Here is a 26,070-nt window from a genome sequence, read left to right as displayed (position 1 = left end):
CTCTGTAGCCTCCCACTACTAAAACCTTGCCATGCAAACCCAATATAGCAAAGAAAGAAGTTAGCACATTCCAAATGAAAATTAAGTTGTAACTTATCTGCCTGCATCAGAAGCTGTGAGATTGCCAGCCATGCTTAGCAGTTAAGCGTCTATGGAAGTGCTTGGTACTGAAACATGGGAATGTACGTTTTCCTAGAAACTGAAATGCTTTCCTTCTAAGCATTTATAAATTCATCTCCATTTCAAGAATAACAAGCACATTGGCAAAGCGGCTATGTCTGAGCTCATTCAGATTATCAGTTTCGTTGCCATCACTACACATGGTCTGGTAGATGTGCCGAGTCTGTGATGTGCATCCTGGCACACACTGCCATGCTATGAAGGTCCCCAGTTAAATAAAATAAAAACTCATCCACTGGAGAGCACTTGCTCAGCATGTTCAACACCACAGTTCAATTTGCTTCTCTACCAGAGAGGACTTAAAGCCACTTTTGCTATCAAGCTACAGACTTTGCTCATTGAGGGGCTATTCCCCCTTTCAGCCTGTCAGGAGCTGCCTGGTGCCTGTTTTGCCAGCAAGCGCAAGGGGGAGCACAGTTTATGGCAGACGAACTGATCCCATCTGCTGACCACGCTACCTGTAACTGCTGGACGACTTCGTCTTCTGGTTTAGTCCAGCTTTACAAAGTAGTTTTGCTACCAAACAGTTTAAGCCATTTGCAGGACAGACTACACTCTTCCAAGGACCCCTTCACGTACAGGATAGCATCCTGCTGTTGGAGGTAGTCCCTTCTTTCTCCTCAGTGTAATGAGTCTTACCAGGGTACTCAGCTCATCACTGTCCTGCTGCTGCTGACTGTTTCACCTGGTCTCTGAGCGCTGCTCCTTGAGATGCACGTCTGTCTTGTTCCACTTGCTTCTAAATGCTGGGGTAGGACTATAACTTAGTGTTTAAACACTATTACAGCATAAAGCTTGACAGAAGCAGAAACAAGGTTGTTCATACTTGTGTGTAATAATATATTCTTCTAATTCTGTGGTCCCACGGGACCACAATTCTGTGGTTGCTACTCACTTTTACAACATCCAGTATACAGTATGAAGTAATAAATTTATTTTTATGCAGCACTGATGGCCTGTCCTGATACTTTAATGAGGCAAAGATAGAAGAAGAGGATAGGCATCTCTTTACACTTCTGACCTGGTGTGAATACCAGGGAAGAGCACTGTATTTTTGGATTTAGTACAGGCAAGAAATAAGAGTAAATGTGGCAGGCAAGACTAATGCTCAAAATACTACACGAGCATAGATTAAACTTTCCTCTAATGAGGGGAAAATGAGGTACAGATCAAAAGAACTGATCAACTTTTAAGCTCATAGAAATAACAGAATCGGGTTAGAACATGTAATCTTGGTCATAACTTTCTCCTTTAAATTATATTTCCTCTCCATAATCCCCTTCTGTGGCTTTGCTCCTCTCCTACAGTGGGAAAAGTTACAAAATACCATCTATCAGCTGTGTTTCACTACCTTAGATTCTGCTACCCAGAGTGCACTATTGCAGATCCTTACCTCTCCATGCAGTGACTCCTAACAACAGTGAGATTTCTGGAATTACAACAGGGTAAAAGCAGTCTGGTCAGGGCGGGGTCTGTAAATCTGTTCCTCAACTGTCTGTCATCTTCTCCTCCTGTTTGTCATCAGTCACCATGTAAGCAGACACAGGTGATGCAGCTGAAGACAACAGGCTGAAGGTCAGATAGTGATTGCCTGGACAAATTGAGAGTCTCTACAATACTTATTTCTTGTGATAACCTCAGTTCTGATTCTGTAAAGGGCACCTGCACTTTATACTGGTCATCTGGTTAAATATGCTAAACAATGGCATCTGTTCCTCATTTCTCTTAGTGGTAAGAGTGATCTATTCAATACAAGCTGCATGTACAATTTTACATAACATTTTCAACCATTAAATACTGTCATCCTTCCAAGGAATGCTGCACTGCATATACAAATAGAAAACCTCATGCCTAATGAGTCATTTTCCTCCTAATCTCAAATAGCTTCTCATGACCCAAACAAGATTTCTCACGTGGCTTTACTCCATAAATTGCAGCACAGAAAGTACAGTTTAGGTCACTCCATCTCTATATTCTGTATTTTCTACAGGGACAGCTAAATATCTGCTGTTAGCACTGCTTCCTTGGGAATAGATACGAAAAATGGGAATAACTGAAGTTGTGTTAAGAGCCCTTTAAACAACGATTTGGTTTGGCAGGCCAACTAAGCATTTACAAGGGCCAGGCTTCAGTACAATTTTAAGCAGAGCTAATAATGGTTTCCCATACCATTCCTACCATTAAAGCTTGCTTGTTCTTTTTAGTATCAAAGACCAATTGGTTATTATATTGAAAAGCTCATACAGATTCAAAAAATGAAAGGCAAAAAGCTTAATTATTTTCTCAGAAATTACTGACCGTTTTACACAAGTGGTACTAATTAAATGGTGTCTCCATGTTTTGGCAAAATAAAAGGAGAATTTGGGCATGCTTTTTATTAACAGAGAGTCTAAAAGTATAAGCCAGATTATTTGCTCAAGACTTTTTTGGTGTTCCACAGGCTACTTGTTGGCAGATGCACTGACTGAAGAAAAAGAGTAATAAAATAAAAGTAACAAGCATGTGACACAGACTGTTTTCAACGCACAGATAAGTCTCTTAACTTATAAAAAGGAGTACTGCTGCTACCCCACCTTTCACACACAGAATAGTGGTTAGAGCACCTGCTTTTCTGGGACCAGAGTTTGATTTCAGCTTAAGGCCAGCGATGTAAAATGAGCTCTAACAGGATTAATCCAGCTCCTTCTAGATGAATTTACATCCTTCTTTTCTAGAACACCAAATTAGGTCACATTACTTGCATGATTCTTCTTTAGAAGCTGCTGGCAGAGGAAAAGAAAGCATTTGACAGTTCAGCAATAGATGCTTGCTGGGTCACTTACATGGCTTCTGTACAGCATGCAGGACTAGATAAAAATACTAAGCTAAGAGTTTGTTAAATACATAGCAACTTTATAAACATCATGAACTGAATAATATGCCTTGAATTCTTTGCGAGAATTTTAAATTATGCAGTTTCCACAGAACAGAGGTTTGTGATCTTCACGTGTATCAAACTAAATGATAATAATAACAACAATAACAACTTTTTGAATATCACACTGAAAATAGAAAATAATTTGATTTTTAGTTGGATTCCAGGATCTCAAGCTTTCAAGTGCAGAATTTCAGCAACCTACATAAAGAGACTTCAGATGCCAGGATCCCCATGCTTCCTACAGAGCAGAACAGTGCACTTCAGAAAGCTGTCTGGGACCACCATCGGCCCAGCTGCTCCCCAGAATCCCAGTTTCCACCAGGACTCTCCCTGTGGCTGGTCTCTGCTGAAGGACTGCTTCCAGCTGCCTGGGTCCACAGCCGAGTTCAAAAAGTTTGCCTGTCCAAGACTGGAGAAAAGCAGTTCCCAACCTCCCCTCTGCCTCCCATCATGGGGAAGCAGGAGGATGTGTGGTTTGTTGGGTTTTTTTGGCCCACCAAAGTACATAGCTGCATCCTGAGCTGTCTTCCCAACATTTCTGATTAGATTGTTTAGTCATAAAACATTTATAATTAATAAACAGCAAAATATACCTGTATAACAGAGTCCAGAACACCATAGTGTTCCTATTCAGTTGTTTACATGATAGATTTGTCACTGTGAGATGTTGAAATAAAGCAAAAAGTTACCATAGTAAAAAAAATGAGGAAACAATAATTAAAAATTCGAATTATTGCCACAGGTATATTATTTTGATTTTCTTTTAAACACTTCCATGATTTACAAAATCCAGCAGGTTAAATGTTCATTTCATGTATTTAATTTTGTAACAGTAATATGTTTTATTTTGTGGTCACTGTGACCCTGGAAAGACAACTGTGACAAATTACGTCAAAGTTATTCTAAGGAGACACCTGACATTGCGCGTATTTTTTTAAATGTCACTGAGCAAATTCAGAAAATGTTTTTAAAACCCAACAACCTGAAGTACACTCAAAAGACCCTATTCCTACCATAAACTCTCATTCCCACTGCTTAAGTATGAGAATAATTTATATTTCTGTAGATTACATCCAATAAATTATATTGAATGACTTTCAGATAAAGGTGAGGAATTCAACATTAATGCTCTGCTGAAACAGAACGCAAGAGGCAAAAATCAGCTGCTAACACCCCAGTACAGGCAGTGTTTATCATTTATTATGACGACATGATTCTTCAAGTTGCAACAAATACCACTTCGGGGACATCATCTCTCAGAAAAGAGACATTCCAGTCCATAATCTCTGTAATCTCATCCTTTGTCAACAGGATACATCTTACTGCTACACAAAATTCAGTGCTTAGAGGTCAAAGTCAATGTAGAGGACACTCTGAAGATTTGTGGAAGCATATTACTCAGCTGGTAAAACATTTCCTCAGAAATAGTCTGGAAAAAAAATAATCAAAAAATTACACAAGTAAGCTTTGGCTTTTTGCTGTAGTTCGGAAGAATTAAATCTCTCTCAACTCTCTTTCTTGACATTTAAGAGAACTGCTGTTTTTCAGAAGACCACAAAGATTGTTTTCAAACTGTGTGTAATAATTCTATTCAACTCAATCAAAAGAAAAAGACTGACCTAAAAATATTTTTTGTGTATTTATGTGAGATACTGGTTTCCAGTAGATTTCTTGTTCCAGTAACTGATCATTTCTGCCTACCATAAGCAGGACAGTGCTGTTTGTTATCTACAGCTGCACTCTGAATTCCTGAATTACATTCCACTTCAGTACTTGGTTTATTCTTGGCTTCCTCCTTGCTCAGCGGTTTAATACTTTATCAAGAAATACATGATATTTCTTTCCTAACATAACTCTGATTTTTATATAACTTCCAATGCCACTTTCTAGAACAAATAAAACTTAGTGCTGGCCACCTTTGGAAAACTTCCTGTTTCTCAAGATCAGCTAATTTAAATTAACTTCAAATACCTGGAGTCACTAATGACTTTGTGGAAGCACGACTGAACTCAGGGCATTGCAACTTCTCAGACTGTTAGATAATATGATTCGTAAATGCCTCAACTTAGGTAATGCAAGGTTAGCCCATCTCTTCAGAGAAATTAAGAGCAAAAAAGTATACTTTTCAAAGGTGATGTATTCACCATTTGCAAAGTGAACTTCCCAGTTTGAAACTTCAGTATACTCGAAGAATACTCCAAGATATTAAAAAATATAAGCCCCTCTTATTCTTGTTCTATAGGCAAGGGACCAAAACCACAGTGATTAATTTAAGCTCACACAAAAAGAGCAGGGTATAGCAAAAGAAATCAAACCTAGATATGCAGATATTTAACTTCTTGTTCCAACAGTCTCCTAGGTTAGATATGAACTTGATTCAACCTACCTGTGGTACCAAGAATTGTACAGTCCGAGAAATTCCTCCATCCCATGAGGCCATTTCCATCATGAAACCTAAAAAACAGCATTCACACTATACTGCATTACCTATGCAATCTTCCCTGTCAATTACGCCATTATCAAGCAGTGAAGGAGTTTTCACACACAATTAGGGTTTTCACTGCCTTAACTACGGATGTAATTAACTCCTGACTGAAATCTGCTTTAATTAGAAAATCTAATGAGGACTTCTGGAGAAAATCAATATACTCTTGAAGAGCAGAATAACCAGTCCTATCACACAGCACAGTGCTAGCCAGCAGAAGTGAGAGCTTTCTCCAAATGTGACTGTGATGAGCTCTTTCAATGGCTTGCTTTCACTGAGGAATAGCTCTTTCTTTTAGCTCTGCTGTGACCACATCCACATGAACGAGTACAAGCCTGTTGTCAAAAGTACACCGACAATCTGGCAGCAACAGAAACTACCTGGACTTACTTACAAGGAAAAAGCTCAGCACTCATTTATTGCCTAAGCTGTGATATGGCATTTTTATGCTAGCATTTCCTTACTGTAACAAATGAACTACAAAGTCCGAAGGGACACAGTTGTGGTAAATAAAGATACCCAGAAAAAAATTTTTTTAATGAAAGTGGTTACGTGAATGATACTCCATTATGAAATACACTAAAGGTCACAAAAGGAAGATGTTCCTTGAGTGGGTGATAGAAAGAACATTAGCACCACTAACATTTTAAATACTTAAATGACTGAATCAAGTATTTAAATTCAGCACACAAGAACGCAGTAAGTAATAACACCACTTGGAAAGACAGAAAACCAAGTTGAGTCATGAGGAGTTTCCAGCAGAGATGAATTAGTGTATAAACTAGCCTTGGAAAAACATGAGGAGACCTTATCATTTGAAGCAATCCCAATATAAAAGACACTGGAAATTACACTGCAGAGAACCACCAGCACTTGTCCTCCTTCAGCAATTGCTCAAAGCAGTGGTATGGGCTTTTTCCTCTACTGTGTATGTTTAAATTGTAAAGATACTTTAGAAACATTTTCAATCTCCATTCTAAGCGTCTGAGACTATTTCCTGGTATGACAGTTAGTAATTCTAAAGAAAAAAATATAAATGTATGTTTTAACAAACAATAAATTATTGAAAACCACCTTTTTGGGGGATAACATGCAGCCTGAGCTAAAAGGCAAGATGTCACCAAATGCCACACAAAAAAACCTGGCTGAACATACCTTTAACACACTTGAACACAAGCTCCGCTCTCTTCAAGCACCACGGAATGGTCATTTCCTAAAAATCAATAAACGAAAAGCCTCAATGCCCAATGGATCCAACCAACAAGAGTATCAGGGAAGTTACTGAAAGTAATACACTTTTGCCATGGAACCACGTTCTCTCATCAGGTATTCAAGTAGTGTTACAAGCCATGAAGAGGGATCAGCTTTCCAGAGTATTCTAGGCAGGTGGCATTTATCTTATAGGTTGCATAAAGGCACTGCAACTGCTTATTGGTGGGAGAGCCCAGTGTCAGAACAATTTACATATTTTTGAACTGAGATGTCGAATAAAAAAATTGTTGACAACCCTATTAATGTCATTGGAAATAAAGCTATTTAAGTCCCCTTTGGAGCTTCAGAAAAATGTATAATATCCAATGGGTATCTGTCAGATTTGTGCGTCAGCTAGCCAAAAATAGGCTCCTGAACACATCTGAACAGCAGTAACTGATGATTCCTAGCTATCCTTGATTATTCTGGTTAGGTTAAGGTTTACTGGCATATCTGCTGCCTTCAGTAAAATCCTTCTAATACTGGAACTGGAAGAAGCCCTTCTTCCCTAAGGATGCATTTATGTTAAATCAAACAAAATCCATCTTCACCTGATGGAAGAGTTTCATATATAAACAGACACCAAGTTCTTACCTAAAGTCAAATACCAAGATGGGATATGAAAACCAAAATGGTTTAAGGTATCTTAAGATACGGCTACAAGCACTGGTCTAAATAAATTTAAGTAACAGTTTAAATGCTTTAGTACATTAAACATTCTTCGGCTGTATGCTACAAAGTGAAGTATATCAAGATGAATATTCCTAGTCAGAGAGAGAATGACTGTCACTGCAAACACTTCTCAGAAAAAAATAGTACTTATTTGTTCTGATGTACTCTTCAACGTCAAATGAGCATTTTCTAGTCTGATACAGGAACAGAGACTCAGAAACTAATTTACCATTCCATGCCCCTTTTCAAATTTATGTTTTACATAATTTTCTATTCAGTAAAGCCAGCCTTTATTATGCAATGACAAACACAGTGTGAGCAGTGATTTTCAAAGAGCTTAATTTCAGGATTTTTAAAAAATGTTATTTGAGAAGCAAGGTTATCCAAGGGTGCCAACTGATAACACTGGAACAGTATACGGAGCATGGCTGCACTAAACAACTACTGAAAGCCAAAGTTCCTGCTTAGGTGGGGGTACCTCCTGCCATCCCCCAAACACACAGTATATTAAAACCAGCATAAGCTAGAAATATATTTTCAGAAAACTTTCTTTCATGATGTAAATCATGAAATCACTGCGTCAACAGGTGCTGCTTTTAGGGTATAAAACACAATAATCAGACAGAACAATGCTCAACAACATTTCTTTTTTTTTTAATTTCTAAGCTTTCTGGAAGAAATCCTTGGTCTTTGTTATAATTTATCTGCCTATGTGTGGTTTCTGTCACAAGTAACGTAGGCATTTATTGTTAGTTTTGATCACTGTTTTGACTTAGGTAAAAAACTAGTATCGGAAAAGAAAGGTCCTGTTGCTCTGGAGGCAACTCTGGAGTACATCGCGTAATCAATAAAGGGAACTAAGCCTTAAAAGGACTGATCGAAACAGCATGTTCCTGGTACTATTTCAGAGGAAGAGATGTTAAATCTTGTGGGCACTCAGGGAAATAACAGGTTGAATCCAGAATGTCACTGCATGCAAGCCACAAGGACTGAAAATGACGCAGTAGCGATTCAGCTCTAATCCATCTTTAAAAACTTAAGTTCTTGTGATTTTGCCATGTTATCAATATTTTTCTTTATATGCAAACTAAGTAACAGTTGTGAAAATGATGAAGGATCAGTTAAGTACCAATTCAAAATACAGTGCAGGGGACAGGAAAAAAAACAAACACCCATCTCCTAGAGTGAGTTTTGGTTAATAGCATTCAAGCAAGTAAAAATCCTGAAGTAGCAGAGACCACACCTCACTCCTTTTGAGGACGCAATCATTTGTTGTCAAATTAAGATTTCTTCTTCCTTTTGAAAAAGCAGAAGAAAGGCCAACTTCACTGATTAGAAAGATATGCTGCAAACCTTTTCATTCAAACAAATTTGTGACAGACTCACTACATGGGACTGCTGCTTTTATAAAGCTTAGGGCTCACGTCGCTGCAGAACCACGCCATAACCAGGTAATGAAAAAACTGAAGTCCATAAATGTCTTGTGGGACAAAGATTTCAAAAAAAGTTTCAATGGTTGATTTTAGGAAGTTAAGAATTAACAAGATGTTTATTAAAAGCATTATCTATGCAAATTCTAGACACTGCATGAGCAGCCATGAATTTAAAGACAGGAAACTCAGATGAGAAATATTTGAGGTTAATACACCCACCAATAATCTCTCTAGATACACAAAACACATTCATAAACATTTGTTACACAGCTTATACTCCCTTAATTTCTACTTTTTTTCAAAATATTTTTGTCTTAACAAAATAATAATAGAGGTAATAGAGACAGCTGTCTGAGATTCCTGAAGAGTCACATTTTTCACAGTGTTGCTGTGTGTGCAGCAGCAACGGCTCCTATGTTGGAGCTACCAAGGAAGTGTGCCAGCTCTAGCATTTTTAGTGATGCCACGCTATTAGAGCCATTTCATTCCTCAGTTTATGTATCAGTTTATATTAGATTCAGGACGTTGATCAGACTGTAGTGCCTCAGTTGTCCTGCATTTGAACTTATCAGCTTTTGCCTTTCTCAAGCAAACAAGAAAGAACCCAGTTACTTTCCTTTGTTTAACTTAATGATCAGAACAGAGAAGTCTGTCTGTTGTTCTCATCATAAGAAAAACTAAGGAAAACAGAATGCCTATTTTTCTCATAGAAAAAAAAAGCTTTATATGAAGGTACACTAATAATGAAACATAATAGCTTCATTGAGATCAATACACTCATTACTTCTGAGAGGTTATAAACACCAGTCTTTCATCCATAAAATTAAAAAAAAACCTTTGGGAAAAACACAGAGAAATCTCATGATGAATGCCTGTCTGAGTGTAGCATGCAAACATCTCTGCAGCTGTGCTCCTGGTTAACCACTTTACAAAAATGTTTTTATGTGGGTGGTAAATGCAGATTCAAAACTGGGGCTGCCGAAGGCACCAAGTTCAGGTTAACTTTCAGAAATCTGTTATGATTCACTTCTCTGTCAACAAATTGCATATGCGTGTGTTTCAAATTAGGTCAGCCAGCTGCAAAGCACTGTAGTAAGCAAGGCCGCTAATGCAATTCACACAATGCAGTTTTGGCTAAACATATACTTATCATACAGGTCCCTTTCTGCTTACTCTGCAAAGACCTAAAACTTAAGATAAAAGGTAAATTGTTTTAACAGCAGCTTCTAAAAATCCAGCAGTAGACAAGAAGATAATCCTTCAGTTTCATGCATCCAAGCAACAACACGCTCTCAAAGCATATTGAACACTTGGTCTTGTGCTTTGTTTGCATTTTAAAATATAGATATGCAAATGGAGCTAAGACTAACAAGGCTTAAAACAAAAACAAACAAACAAACAAAGAAGAATATAGTCAGATGGCAACTGGACTAAGAAAAAAGATCAATAAATTTATAAAACACAGTAAGTGGGTTCCATTAGTAACCCAGGCTGCTGTCCTGTAAGTTGATTACTTGCATTTGTGCCCTAAAAAAGGTCTGGATTCCAGAGGTGAAAAATTTCAGAAATAATATAATCTGTTCCTAAAAGTCTACTTCTATGTATGGAAGTGTATCCTTTAGAAGTTTCATTATTGGACATTTTTAACTTCCACACTGCTTCCACTTTCACAATAACAGACCCTGATCTTGCAAAAGGGGGACACTTCAACACTGTGTTCAAATCAAATGCTGTTGAAAAAGAGGTGACTGTTAAAGGTCACCTCATCCTTTGGTGAGCCTTTATCTTGCTAAGAGTCAGGCACTTTCAAAGAAGGATAGGCAGTATTGAAATTTACAAGTGAAAAATCAAAGGCTTCTTTAAAAATCCCACAGCAAACTATAATTATCCATTCAAGAGTATCAGTAATAGCAGTATTATCTTATTTTTCTCATTTCTTTAAGTTTTTAGACTTTTCCTCTCCTAAGGAGGTGAGGCATATGGCTGTACTGCCCCTCCACTGGTTCTCTCCTTGCCTCCCCACACCCTTTTTTTCTCTGCTAGTATCTTGTGAGCCAGATGTGACAGGGGAAAGAGGTTGTCAATGATATTAAATTACTATGCACTGTGAAAAGTTACAATTGAGTAGGAGATAAGCTCTACACATTAGTGGCCCACTGAAGAAGAGAATACAAAAGTTCAGAACAAGAAGTTAGCATACTTCTATCTACAAAGAGCCTCAGCAATATGCTGCTTCTTGCCCAGCTGGTATTTGGGGGACTTGAGAGAGGAAACAGGGACAGAAATTAAGGATGCAAGTCATTAGGCAGTGAAGAAGGAGACAGTTCAGGGCAAAGATGAAATGTGGCTGCTGCTGCATAGAGCTGAGATGGTGTTTAGGGTTACAGAACTCCAAGCCAAGCTTTGCTACTTCTAGTGCTCATAAAACATAGCTCCAAGGTTTTCTAACAAGCAACAATTAAAACTGGGGATCTGGTACCACTATCACATCAGCAACTTTGAAGGTACAGTTTCTAAACAAGAGCTGTTGCCAGATGACTTTCAGGTACATAGTTCCAACTTTCAATAAAACTTGTGCAACTGTGCCATGATCTGGATCAAGGACATGCAAATCAAGTGGGGTGGGAATAAAAAACCCAGGTGATTCAGCTGGCTGAAATGGTTTAAACTGGTTTAGTTCCTTCATTTTTGTCACCATATAGATATGAGTGCCAGCACAGTGATGGGGTAGGAGCCAGTGCAATGATAAGGCAGGAACATGTGACTAGGATAAACATTTGGCTTAAACCAGCATGAAACATGACCCTTGCAAAAATCACTTTTGTTGCATCCTAGAAGATAAAACCCAAACCCAGTCTTTACATTTACTTACTTCTGACATATCGTGCACCAATAGGAGAGGAATACTAATGGTAGTAATGTCGTGTGTGCAGCAAACTTTGAGAATGTTTCTGAGTCCCATGATTGCAGGATCCCGAGCAGTTATGTTACCAGATCTTACATTATCGTCCACACAGAGGTGAAAAGCAACATGAATTTCAGAAAGATTTGAGTGGCGTGTGATGTAGAATTCTCCTACAGAATAACAGAAACAAAGAAGGCAAGATATCATGGTAGTGACTTGTTCTGAAATACAATTGTTAGGCAACGTAAGGGTAGGGTCAGTTAAAACAAAAGCCAAATAGAAATATACAACAGAGATCACAACACATACATAAGGAGATTAAAAAAACTTAGAAACCAACTGATCTAAAATCTCCTGGAATATCATTGTTTTATATTCATCCTACACTCACTTTCCTGCTTTGGTGGGTTTCACTGGCATCACAAGACACCTGGTGAAATAAGACATAACAGTGCCAGTACAGGCGGATATGATCTATATATAGCACGAAGCAGAAAAACAAACACAGAGGAGCTGTAATACTCAAAATATATAATGTAAGCACTGAATTGCAGACAGATGTGGGAGGCGGAAAAACCAAAAATGGATGGGTTAAAATAAAGGATGCAAAAAGTTTGTGGAAAAAGATAGCGGGCTACACAACAACTGAGATATGTACTGGAAGACAAAGGTATCAGTGATCATGAGAATTTAAAATAATTCATAGTAATGGGAAGCCTAATTACAGAGTTGCTTTCTAAAAGTTACCAAGACATCTTGTTGCAAGTATTCTTAGGCTTGGAATTCACTTATCAAAGGCAGAGAAAGGGGCAGTGAAATGCAGGTCTCTCCATCTTACCTTTCTACTGCAGAACCAAAGTCCATAATAGAGGCAACAGAAAAGCAGCTATGCCACACCCCTACTGGTTCAGTTGTCAGATAAACATCTTTCTTCAAACCTAATTTCACTGGACATTTAAGTTTAATTACTACCTTTGTACTAGGACAGCTGAAAAACAAGTAGGCACTTCCTTCTGATGACTGCTAAGGAGGTAGTAATCCCTGGCAATGATCATCTAAGAGTAACAATACACAAGCCACTACTGCAAGATTCACCCGAATTTATCTGTTAAGGACTCAAGTTGATCTATAATCCACTTATACTAACAAGATCTAAAACAATCATGAAAGCAATTATAAGAAGCCCTCTTATTCAACCATAGGTTGTATGAATTTAAATCCTTCCACCTCCACCTGTGCATTCATCGCCAAATTCCACAGAAGCTTTCCTTACTAAAAATCATAATATAAACCGAAGATACTTCCTCTTTGAGAGAAGTGAATCTGTACATTCTCGAAGTTAAAAAATACATTCTAAAATGCTTTCTTGTATCACAACTGTGAAATATATATATAATTATCTTAAAAAATAAAATCACTTGCTAGTATTTAAGTTTCACCTTTTCCCAAGATGCTCAGAGATCTTCTTTTCACCCTCAAATTTTGAAACGAAATTTCAGGCATAGAGAAGTTAAGTGATTTGCCCCAAGTCACATGGTCCAGTGGCAAAGCTGGGAATAGAAACCAGATGTCCTGACACCCAGCTCTCTGCCTTAGCCACAGGAACATCCTTCTCCTCTGATTGAGGTCAACTTGGGTTTAGCTTATAATTTATGTTCTGACTTTAGAGCTAAAAATGTGTATCTGTAAAACACAATTTGGTTTAAGAAGTGGGGGGGGAAATGCAACAGAACTCACCTGGCAAAATATTTGACTGGTTTCGTTCAATATTCTTTAATTTATCTTCATTTCCACTACTTTTGTTTTCTGCATATAAAGACAGAGCACAAATATTAAACATACAAATTATGCTTTGGCATGAAAGTTTGACGAACTGAGACAGTATCTGGCTTGAATTTTTACCATAAAGTTACCATAAAGTCCTCAAAAAGCAGGAGGATAGACAGGAAGTGCTTTTGCTGTCTTCAGAAGACACTGAACTGAATCCTATCTCAAATCATTAGCTTTCTTAATTAATCATCCTATGATACCTCTTCATGGGGACAAAAGAAAACACAATATATTCAATCATAATACTAAACTTTCCAAATTGACCCCACAACTACATGTTACCTTACTATTGCTTTCTGAATAATTTAACTATTTAAAACAAAATGCTCCTAGTATTACAAGAAAAAAAAGATATTTACATAAATCAGCAGTATAAAAACAGCTTTCAGTATTTTCACCAGACTACAGCAATATGCAGGTTTCTGAGAAAACTTCTATCTCTATGTACTTTTATGAATCTATTCATGTTACTGACATATTTAAATCACATAAGTAGTTCTCTGCAAGAAAAACAGAGTTTCATGATGTACAAGTACCGCTTTAACACCATGCGGTCAGAAAATTTCACAGCCATTTGTAAATATAACTGCAAAGTAAAACATTCACAGGGATTTGGTCAGCACCAAAAGTACACACATTTAGTAAATTTATTATTCCGTTTTTAGTGTTCATCTATAAGGACAGGAAAAAGTAATAACTCCCCTTCTTCAATTTTTACAGCTTTACATTTAAATAGAAATAAAAACAAGTCAGATAAAGTCTGTGTTGCTACAGGAAATTTAAACTGCAGAGGAAAGCAAAATGGCCTCATACACTTCCCATAAAGTGTGATCAGAACCTAAGGACTTATTTTTAATTTTTTTTGGGTAAAGTATGTCTGTTATGGCAGCAAAGACATCCTGTCTAGAAAGAATTTCATGAAGACTTCTCACAGTTTATCAATAAACCAGAACTTCCCATTTTATAGATCAGGTAACTGAAGAAGAGAGAATTAACTTGCCCATAATCATAAACATTCAGCTGACCACTATTCTATTTCAAGGAAAGTAATTTTGGTTGTCACTGACCATGATGTCGTTTCGACTTACTGCTACGCTGTGCTCTGGCCTTAAGTACAGCCTTCTGGACAATTTCAAGCTGTTCTTGAATTCCAGGAAAATGGAAATCCGTGCACTCTTGACAAACAGTTGCAAAATCTAGAGGGGGAAAAAAAAAGAAAAGATGAAAATCCACATCATAAGTCTTTACTTAGTAATATTACATAATTCCGCTCTACTGTTCAAGCAAGGCCAGTTACAAAGGCATCCCACCCCCCAAACCAGGCAAAGCCCTGCTGCACTCCTATTTAAATTCTAAAATAAATTATGGCAGAGACAAAATGTTTTTTGGAAAGAAATTAATTGTTTGGGGAAAAAAAAACCCTGGGTGCTGTTGCTCTTCAAACAAAACCACCCATACCAAAAAAACCACCCAAGTAACAGTAATAATATATGTGCATTAAATGCAATGGTGCTTTAAAAATGATGTCTTATTACTAACAGTAACTAACTTATTACTATCTGTGATACTTCATTAAAGCATATATTAGATATTTCCAGCAGCAACCACAACATTCCAGTTTGTTTTGAAAAATGAGAGCTATTAATGAAATTCATCAACAGTGTAACTGGAAAGCTGGAATTACAGTTCTTTCCTTTTAGTTCTCAAAACACAGGCCTGAAAGCATCATCAGTTGAAAAGAGCTGCAAGTTCCTTCTCCTGATAAGCAAGTCTTATGTCAGCCTTGGACATATTATACTGATAATTATGATCACAACATACTGGCTCTGTGACTGGTATTTTAAACTCCTTACCCTGATGTCCAATTATCTCTCCAAGCAAGTCAATGGGAGCCAAAACAAGCTATTATCAAGGGGCTGGACCATACTAAGCAATTGCTTCCCATATTGAGGTACCTGCTCTAATCCTTAAAAGTTCTTAAAGTACTGGAGAGCAACGTATACTCCTCTGAACAGGCTGCGACAGGAACAGGCAAGGCAGAGAGAAAAGTCTTAATGTATTTTATCTTTTTACATGAAGTCTCCATAATAAGATCTATTTTCAAAAGGTTTATTAAATTCTGGTGTCCATAACCAAGGGAGAAAGCAGCTCATATTCCAAAAGATTGCATCTTCTGTGAGTATCAAGGTAAAATAAGGTCACAACACATTTTATTTGAAACAAACAAATGAAAAATCTCTTGTATTTAAATTAACTCGAATTTTAGTTTGTTTGACTGAGTGTGCTACACCTACTCAAAACCTGAGTCACAGTAGCCCTACAAAGTCCTAATATAAGAGACTTGAGCTAGGTGATGCGTTAAGTATATAAAGAAACTATTCATCTAGTGTCAATGAAATTAGCATTTTGGAAGTTCATACATAAGTTCAACTTTGTGTTCAAGGCTGTTTTCGAGAGATGTGTCCAAATCCAATTTCAAAGGTATAATTTGCTAGTTGCCATTTACATGTTGTAAGAAATATAGAAAACATTGCAGTCGTGTTTTTCGGTCTTGCAAATACCTCACATACATTCTGACTTTTGAGACAAATAGAACCATTTTTGGATAACAGATTTACCGAAGATGCAACACCAACTGTTACAACAGAACTAACAAAACACACCAAACAAAGCACTTCTTAAGCTTCCTCAGGATAGAGCTAAACAAACAAGGTCAACCAAGTAAGTTGCAGGACTGCGTACGACTGGAGGCCCTCTGTTTTGTGCATGCCAAATGCCTGGTGTTGCTCAAAACTACATTAAATGCTTGGATAAACAGCATGCTCACATGAAACTCATTTACTTCAACTACCTTTGAAAATCTCATAGAGGTTTGAGGAAGCTTCTAGCCTATCACAAAATAAAGGCTATTAGGTTTGTATTTTCCCCCAGCTTTAAACAGAACCAGAAAATTGTTTCTGCACTTTAGTAACTCAGAAATTTAGACTGCACAAGCCGTTACCTCTCTATTTAAACAACAGCATCAATTAATTATCTAACGGTCTTCTATAAAGCAATTTTATGAACCTTTGAATCTCCTAGTGTATTTATTTCTTAAAAAACCTTCTAGGAAGGAGAACTGGTTCTGGCTAGTGCTCTTGCATCAAACAGCTTTAACAGTTTAAGAGCAAAGCCTCCTCTCAAAGGTGTTTATTCCTGTTCTTCTGCCAGAAGCTACTGCTCTCACCACAGAGCAGATTTAAAGAAATTTGCCCAAACCTCAGTTGCTGCCTATAGTGGTTTGGGGCCTCAGTACAACCAGACGTTCACTGATGGTTTAAAGTAATATGTCCAACTAGGTCTGAGGAGCTGAGGCATGGGACATTCATTTCTGCAACGTTTTTAAAAAGAATGGTGGTGCAGACAGCTGTGGAATATGTCCAGTTAGGTTTGCCAAAGTCCCCTTGGAACTCAAATCAAAATTTATTGAGGATTGTATTTTACAGATTTTGATATAGTCCCTTATTTTGCCCTCTACTGCAAGATCTAACTGCCGGCTAGAAGATGCAATTCTGTGTTTAACAGTATTACTTAAATGTCCGTCTTCTCTTATGACCCAAGATTCAGTATAAAAGGAAATCTTCTTTATTTGTCATTAATTTAAATACTTAAGCAGTAAAAAACTACCTGAAAATCAGCAGAAGTATGAAATAATACTGTCAGAATTAAACAGCTTGGAAATCATGAACAGCACAAAGGGAATGGCAATTTTTTCTGCTAAACTTTCCTTTCTTTCTTGCTACAAGCCTGACTCCACACTGTTTTCAGAGAATATCAACAACCAAAGTCTACTTTTTTACAGCATACTAGAATAATGACAAGTAAGAGTGGTTCCAGTCAAAATGACATTTCAAGTATAAGTATTTTGGTATTAAACTTCAAGATGAAGGTGGAAAACTCAATCATGAGGTTCAGAGGAAGCTTCCATGACCAAAATTGGAACAGGAATGAACATGCTTCATTGGCTAACCTTGAAACAAAACACCTTTAACATAGCGTCCAGTTATTCAAAAGATGTGCACTTGAAGTGGCTACTAATCAAGCTTTTTAGGAGCAAGGAAAGGCAAGTACATTACATTAGGCAAGTAATATCTCTATTGTTCATTTTTAAAGGAATTCATAGTGCTGCAGATGTCTGAAGTATACGCTATTTTTTTAGATTTCCTTATCAATTTAAAATCTTAGCGCATTTCATTTTCAGCTTTGCAATTAATTTTCAGTATGCCAAGCTGACATTGGAGTTATAAGCTCCTACTGATAAAAAGTCAGTCTAAGGCAAGGAAATTGACACTGAAGTGTTCACTCTAACATGTTCCCTACTCAAACACAAAACCTAGGAAAGAAATGAGAAAGAGAACAGCAAATCAGAGCACAAGTCTGTCCCTCATCCTTATCCATATCTCTTTTTGCATTTGTTACACTTTTGCAATATCACGTCCAAAATATTAGGTTCTCCAGTAAATTTTAATTTTACAGGGAATATTCTTTGTGAGAGAAGACAGCGGCTTTTTAAGTGACATTTGTTTTCACTGATATTATATACTCCATTGGTGGACTCACCTCTTTTGATGCCACTGTATGAACTGATACGGTTATCTACCAGTAAAACCAAACCGCAGAGAGAAGTTGAATAGAGAGACATTGCAGTTTGAAGTCTGTGAAGTTTTACTCCACTTCGATGATTGCGCTTATGTTTACAGAAATCCAGCATATCGGCTCTCAGTAGTCTCAAGTTATGCATGGTTTTCAACTGAGCTCCTGTAGGGGATATAAATTATTTTAATACATACAGTAAAAAAGGAAATTTAAGATTGTTACTAAAGTGCAAGGGATCAAAGTAATCTCCTATGTTTGGTGAAAAAGATGTGTAAGGGAAATATAATCAGTAACACTCAAAGATAAGTTCTTAGCCATATATTCAGTTTTACATACATATCGGCAATTTACAAAATAAGGATAAAAATGCAATATTTTCACATACTGTCACAAAGTGAGGCTTAAGATAAGTTAAAATATAAGTTTTAACCACAATGTGTTTTGATGTTAGTGTGCTTTTCTGCAGTAGTCACCTTGCTAGAGTGGATAAAAATTTCTCAGGTATCTAGATACTGTTTGATACAGTCCATACCATACTGAGCTTCTCTTACATATGTAAGGAACAAATACAAACCAATTACAAACAGTATATATTATATACATTGACAGTGAAATAATGTAAATAATACAAACCTTAGATACATCATTTATTCACATCTACTATTATGTTTGGTTTTGGTGTCAGTTTACTTTACTTACCCAAGTGAATAGTAAAGCTTTCTTCTAACAGCCTTTGCTCTTCATAAATTCTTCCATTTCCTTCTACAGATTCTCTCAGTTGGCTGGGCTGAACCTTAATTTCATCACTAACATAAAAAGAAAAGTACTGAAAAGTTTATCATAGTTTTCACTGAAGACCAGCAATATTTTGTGAAAGCTATCCAAAGGTTTCTCAGCTACTCTGTGGAAACCCAGAGACTAAACCTATTTGAATGAACTCCACTCATATGAGGTTCTGCCTTTCTGGCATGCAATACTCTATGTGCACACCAGCAGGAAGAGTATTTTCCACTGGCAGACTTACATTACCTCGCTCATTTGTAAAAAGTTTCATGATTGTGAAATAAAAATAAACCAACATATCTAGTTGTAACATAATAAGAATATAGGAATAAAAGGAAAAACTCAAATTCATCTCAGCCTGTTTATAATAACCAAAACATTATTTATGAAGTTACTAGATAAAACATATCTTCCCACCACACCACAAAGAACGGGAGGTGAAAAAAAGCCCAATCAAATGCTTCAGTGTTCAAACTAGCAGAAAAGATTTCAGATATCAGTTTTAATTTTTTTCCTAAATTAAACTATTTGGTAGTAAGCGATACAGTAAGTACAGTTTCTGCTACATGAAAGGATGTGAACATCTGTCCAATTTGTTTCTGCATTACCGAAAATTTTCTCTTTATTTTTAATCTTCAAAGGTGTTTCAAAAAAGGATTGTTTTATAAACTTGCAAGCAATTCCTCTAACGATAAATGCCTAGTGATGAGGTAGAACTGAGATACATCTTAAATAAATGTACACACACACACACGCATAAGCAACTAGATGTAGAAAGATCTATATATGTGTGTATCTTCTCCGTCTATATATATATGTGTAAAACATTTTTATCTCTTTTTAAGCTTCTAGCTGCCCTACTGACTTCCTGTGCATTATTGTCAAATGCATTAAGGACCTATAGTTTTCAGAGAGATCACACTTTATCCTAGTGTACACGAGTGCAATGATTAAAATACTATCACTTCACACTGTTATAAGCATCCAAGATTATGAAGCCAAAACATGCTCACTCTCAGAGGTACATGCCTTTGGACCTCTAGCAGTCCATTTCTTCTAGTTTTGAGCTTTAAGCAACTTCACCTCAATCTTATCTTAAAGCAGAAGAAGACCAGAACATGAGAAGAGGTTCACAGTGATAAATATGAATAGGTTTTGTAATTTCACTATCTTTAAAGCCTCATGGAAATAATCAACAAAGCTAACATGAAAGTTCTATGGAACAGTATTTTGAGATTGGTCTTAGAGCAGACTCACTACTGCAGTGATGTTTTATCTGGTCACTATGTTAGAAAGAGGCCAGCTTGCTTGTGAGCTATGCAGTCCTAGGACATCCTTAGACTAACTCAAGAACTCCAAAAGACTTCTGAAACATAAATTCACAGATAACAAAATCCTGACGAAAGTAGTGAGAAATCCAAACAGCATCATCTTCCAATATATTTCCCTTCCTCTTTGTCTTCCCTTATGTTCCATATACTCAGCTTCCTTATCCCAAAAGGAAACACTTAAGATAAAGTGATGAAGTATTTAATAGATTATTATCTATGCTTGTCTCCTCTTATCACTGGCATCCACTTTGTTCAAAGGTGTTGCATGTCTCAAGTTCCTTACTACATTCACCTAAATCTACTCAGACAGGTCCTTCTACTAAGGTGAGGCATGAGAAAGCATCACGTTTTACTCCCTCTATTTTTCTATTAGTAGCAAAGGTTTTGGTTACTAATGATAAAGGATCTCCCCAAGTTACAAATTCTGATTTGTCTGCTATTTCTTTAATCAGAAAGCTTTTCATTCAACTCTCACTACACTTGCTCACACTAAAAGTTTCCATTTTTTTAGCTGTCCAGTGATGTATTAATAAAACAAGAAAAACAAAAAGAGGGGCTTACTAATTCAAAACTTGTGATACTGTTAACATTTATTAAGCTACAATTATTCTGCAGAACATCCTTAAGTGGTAACAGAAAGCCTTGCGATATAGTGTTAAAGATCGACATTGTAAATAAAGGCAAAACAGGAGGAAGCCCCATTCAGCACAAGCTGTAGCTAGCACATTAGATCACTTTCTGGTACAGAAAGGTTATAACATTACACAGTGAAGAAACTCCTAAAAAATTAAATATTTAATTATGATGGTTTAGCTGCCTTTCATTTTCTTTGACTATCCTAATTAAATGTCTAATCTGAAACAAACATTATATAAATGCAAGTCCTTTGAACTATTACAAATGGAAGTAAGCATCACAGAGGAATTAAATACCTGATTGAGCTGTTGTTGGGATTCCTTAGATCCTGATGAAGCTTTATCACCCATTCCTGATATTCCTGCTTCTGTATAGCAGTAGATTGTTTTAATTCATTGGTCCATTTGTTCTCCAAATCCTAACAAGACAACAGTGACAATTTGAGCATTTTGGGTTTTCCTTTTAAAGAAAATTATTTGCATGATGCATTATTCTAGTGCACTGAACTTAGTTTACCTGCTGAGATTCAAAATGCTGAGCCGCTAACGAATTTACATCTTGGTCTGTGAGTGACTTCCCTAGCTCCTGCATCACCTTATCCATTTCTGCTCCTTGTCTGAAAGGGATGCAAACATAGATTTACAAGAAGGAACACTTTCAAAAATGTAGCAGAAGAACACCAGTTGTTGTTGATACAGTCACTGACACAATGATCAGCTGTATTGCTCGGCTGGTCAATGCCCACCACAAGCAGATACAACTGAGCACATAGCTGAAGGATACATCATTCATCCATCTGCTCATTTTGGAATTGGAATTCATATGTTTAAAGTCAGCCCTCACAGATACTCAAAAGAAGGTATGACAGCATCTCGAGATACTCTAACAGTAAGGATATTGAAGTGATAGAAGAGTTTTTGAAATGTGCCTACTACATCCCTTGCTTTTCTCCTGTTCCAACCACAGATGATGTAGGCAGGTAAATGCCAGGAAGTAGGTGAAAACCACCTATTTTTAATAGTTACATGAGCTTCCAACTCACACCACATTCACACTCCAGGAGACCTAGAGCTGAAGGGCTGCCCTGCTGCCCTTTATGGTTGAACTTGATGATCTTAAAGGCCTTTTCCAACCAAACGATTTTATGATCATCAGTTTACGCAATACCTGGTCCCTCCTTAGTTTTCTCTACCCCTGGCTTTAATTAGCCTGTCACATTCATCCCTCTCTTCAGCAAGGAACTGATTTACACTAGCACAGATTTAGCAATGAGTATCCACTAAACAAGTTTCAATCAAGGGTCAAGGATTCCAAGTCGGCTCCTGTGTAAACAGAACACCATCTACACTGAACTGGGATTGTCTCAGCTGCCACCGACATATGGAGTTCTTGATTATGACAAATAGATATGATAAATTCCACTGGAGTTAATACACAGCTATATCACACCAGAGCTCTACAACATTACTGCTCTTAGGATTAAGTGCTCTTTCTTCTAGATGTATACTTAAGAAGAGTTAGTAAGCGGCAGAAAGTTTAGCTAACAGGTTATTGGCAACATTTATCCCCAAATTAGAGATACGTAAGGTTCAGAAACCACATAACCAGGTATGCATTGCATAATGTGAGCTTAAACAAACACAGCTCAAGAAGAATACTGCCACTTAGAATGCTAAAACATACTTGGAATATTCTGGCACTTCACACGCATCCCTAGTATTCAGTACCTATACTATTTCCATATTTGTGTACATTTACTTTCCTTAACCTACAGAGTCATGAAAAGAAAAACAAAACTCTGCATTGTATGTGTTCCCCCTTGTGGGCAAAGCAGCCACCTGCAGCCGTTCAAGCTTCCTCAGTAACTTGGGATTCCACATAGACTTGCCTAAATTTCAAACTCAACAGTTTCTGATTTAAAGTTGGTTCAAGTATTTTGCTCATCTTTTCATCCCGTGGAACTTCCAATTTTTCATTTAAATTACATCATAATAAGGGCAAAATATGGTAAGTACATATACTTTATTTTCTAGATATCCTAAGCCCTTTATGTTGCTGTACCACCTACAACATGGATAGAACAACATTGTTATTACTTTGATGGCCTTAGATTTTATGGTTTTCAGTGACTGAGGAGAATATAAGATAGCTGACTCTAAAAATAAAGGCTAAGTAGTATATGACTTTAAAGAGAGAAACATAAAACTAAAATAGGGCTTATATAGACAAATACAAGTCGACGCATTTTGTCCTACAGGTTGTATACACCCAGTAGCATGCACACCTATCTAATAGAGTAGGGAAAAATAAAAAGGAGGAATACCTTTCCCGTAGTTTTTTCAATTCCACATCTCTTTCGCTTATTAATTCTGAGATACTAACAAAATAATTGTGTTCCAGGTTTAACAGCATTTCAGAAGCTGGAGAATGTATCAGATCATGATAAACATCAGCAAAATCTTCATCCCAGCTGGTTTCTTCAGGCTTTGCATATTCTAACATTGTCTAAAAATTACAAGAGATTTTAAAGCATAGGGTACCTTTTAGGATAGATAAGTATCCCTGACAATGGTGGGTCAAAACCAACTGGGCATGCACACTGTTGCATAACCTTCAACATACACGAAATATCTTTCCTAGTTTGAGCTTTCTGTATTCTGCTTTAGCTTTAACATTTTCTCCCTTCCCACATTTTTTCTCCTTCAAAGCAACTAATAACAGAAACATTCACATTTTGACTACAGTGAGGAATTACCAATTTTCAGCCATGCCGACTTGGAAAGAACAATACCATTTCCAACAATATTTGGAATTGATGAATTTTAGATAGGGCCCAAAACACCAGCTGTGCAAACACAAATGTTTTGCTAGAAAGGATGACTAATCTCCAATGTCAATAGAATTTGATCAAGAACACTGATTTAAGAAAAGCAGTTTTTATTGAACAAAGAATGGCCCAAAGATGCCAATTTTGCAAGCTTCCTTATTCTGAAACACTCCTTACATCTGCAATCATTGTCACCAGATTCAGCTGATGAATTGAGATTGTATCACTGAAGTACAGGTTAGAAATGCCAAGAAAGAAGAAGAAAACCACTAGCATGGAACACTGTAAATGCTTTCAATGTTTTATCACATACCCATGCTCACCCAATACAGATTTCCCTTCTCAAAGGTTAAGCTAATTGCATTTTGTTGATGTTCATTAAAGCGCATGATTTGCTTTCAATTCTCTTTAAAACAGACATGTGCTTTGGAATGTTTTTCAAAACATTCTTCTATATTCCATGATAAAGAAACTTAATTCCTATAAACTTTTCCTCAAATGCTGCATTTTCTAGAATCCTTTTTTTTCTCTTTGCTAGGGCTTCTCCAGTTCTTTTACATTCCTCTGGTTTTAAGTTCACATGCAAAACTGCATGCATTACTCCAGGTAAGCCTCATCATCACTAAATAATCTAAAATAGTCACATGAACTTACAAAATGAGCTGAAAAGTCTCTCCCAACTATACACTTTCTCACTGGAGTCCTCATTGCTGTTTTTGAGATTTAAGATAGCAGTACCACTTTATCTCTTGCTTTGATTCTAATGCTAATTTTCGTTTGAATATTACTAGCTATTTACCATTCAATTTTGTATCTTTTGACTAATAAATTCAGCAAAAATCTGAGAACTTGTAGTATGACGACTTAATGATCACTTTCAGATAAAAAGAAAAAACTGTAAGACATGATCAGTAAAAGTGAATTTCAATGTAACTTTGCATCTTTACAGATGTGATACTGTCTGTACCTGCACATACACTCTGACAAAGCAGGCCCTGAATATTAACTTTTCAGCCTTAATCTTACCTCTTTATAAGCTTTAGCCCAAGTATCTGCCAGCTGGTTTATGTCTACTTTTCCCGATTTCACTGCTTCCAGAGCCACTTCAGCTTCTCTGTCATAATCTTTTATAGTTTCCTCTTCTATGAACTTATTAAGAGATTGCTTCAGGTCTATTATAACAAGAAGAGAATGGTCCATCAATAAAAGTGGAAGTATCAGTAATCATCTAGGAAACATAAGAACACAGTTTTTCTAAAAGCCTTTTACTTAGGCACCTTACTTGTTAATACTGACAGTAATTTTCTTTAATGTTTTGCTCTTTTAAAACCAATCTTTTTTAAGACTGTCCTAGTAAATAGCCTTCTTTGGTTTATTAAAGCAGGTTGTAAGACACTTATGGACATGGGTATATGACAATTTAAGAAATCAATTCTTACCATTTTCTATGAAGCATGGCAGATTGTGCAGAAGCATTAGACGGCCATGCAAATGACTAATATTCTCTTGCACAGGGAACTTGAGAGGCATGGTAAGCACCAAATGTTGATTTCCAGCACTGAATTCGTACACATAGTCTCTCTCTCTAGTGTAGGTCTTTCCTTTATTAGGCTTCATCTTCTGGAGTTGATTTTCTGCATTAGAAATGAAAATAACATGAGTTACATTCCTGTAAAAATCATAAAATCATAAAAAATGCTAACTAAAACCATGGCTTTGTTAATAACAGCTTCTGGCGTGAAAACTTAAATTCCCAAATTTTTCACAGATACTCATCTCAGTTTTGATTTTCAAATACATAGGTTGGAACTGAAGCAAAAATACCAGTTTCCAAAATACTGAATGCTTCTAAACTCTAGCTGAATGTACCAACGTATAAGTTTAAGTAATTACTCTTACAAATTACAGTACAAGCTTCCTGACTTAAAGAGATAATTAGGACAGAAGAAATCCCCATAAATAGCAAACTTTAACTGAGACACTGTAGCTGCTGACATGCATGTCTCAAAATCTAAAACCCTTCACAGTGCATCCTCCTTTCTGTGGATGGCAGACCTGAGGGGAGCAGGGCAGAAGTTTGCAACCATTTTTAGAGAAAGCTTATTTTGTCATTTTGTAACCTGCTTTAGGATAGACTGTAATTTTAAAATAATACCATTAAAAATAAGCCATAAGAAAAGTAGAA

At 36.8% G+C, this 26,070-nt stretch overlaps 1 protein-coding gene across 1 annotated transcript; it reads right to left on the bottom strand.

The window, feature by feature from the left end:
* Positions 1-4,306: 4,306 nt before the first annotated feature.
* On the bottom strand, positions 4,307-25,526 carry LOC104533992 (chromosome unknown open reading frame, human C12orf4). The gene is made up of 13 exons (XM_010189740.1): positions 25,325-25,526; positions 24,912-25,057; positions 23,382-23,563; positions 21,575-21,674; positions 21,355-21,476; positions 19,008-19,114; positions 18,273-18,470; positions 14,741-14,869; positions 13,581-13,649; positions 11,811-12,013; positions 6,738-6,795; positions 5,484-5,551; positions 4,307-4,526 (listed from the first exon to the last, which is right to left on the bottom strand). The coding sequence occupies exons 1-13, from the start codon at positions 25,500-25,502 to the stop codon at positions 4,434-4,436; spliced, it is 1,653 nt and encodes a 550-aa protein (XP_010188042.1). The 5' UTR covers positions 25,503-25,526; the 3' UTR covers positions 4,307-4,433.
* Positions 25,527-26,070: the final 544 nt, after the last annotated feature.

The sequence above is a fragment of the Mesitornis unicolor genome, unplaced genomic scaffold (genome assembly GCF_000695765.1).
Source record: "Mesitornis unicolor isolate BGI_N332 unplaced genomic scaffold, ASM69576v1 scaffold34598, whole genome shotgun sequence".
Classification (NCBI taxonomy): Eukaryota; Metazoa; Chordata; class Aves; order Mesitornithiformes; family Mesitornithidae; genus Mesitornis; species Mesitornis unicolor.
This window is presented reverse-complemented; position numbering and strand designations above follow the sequence as displayed.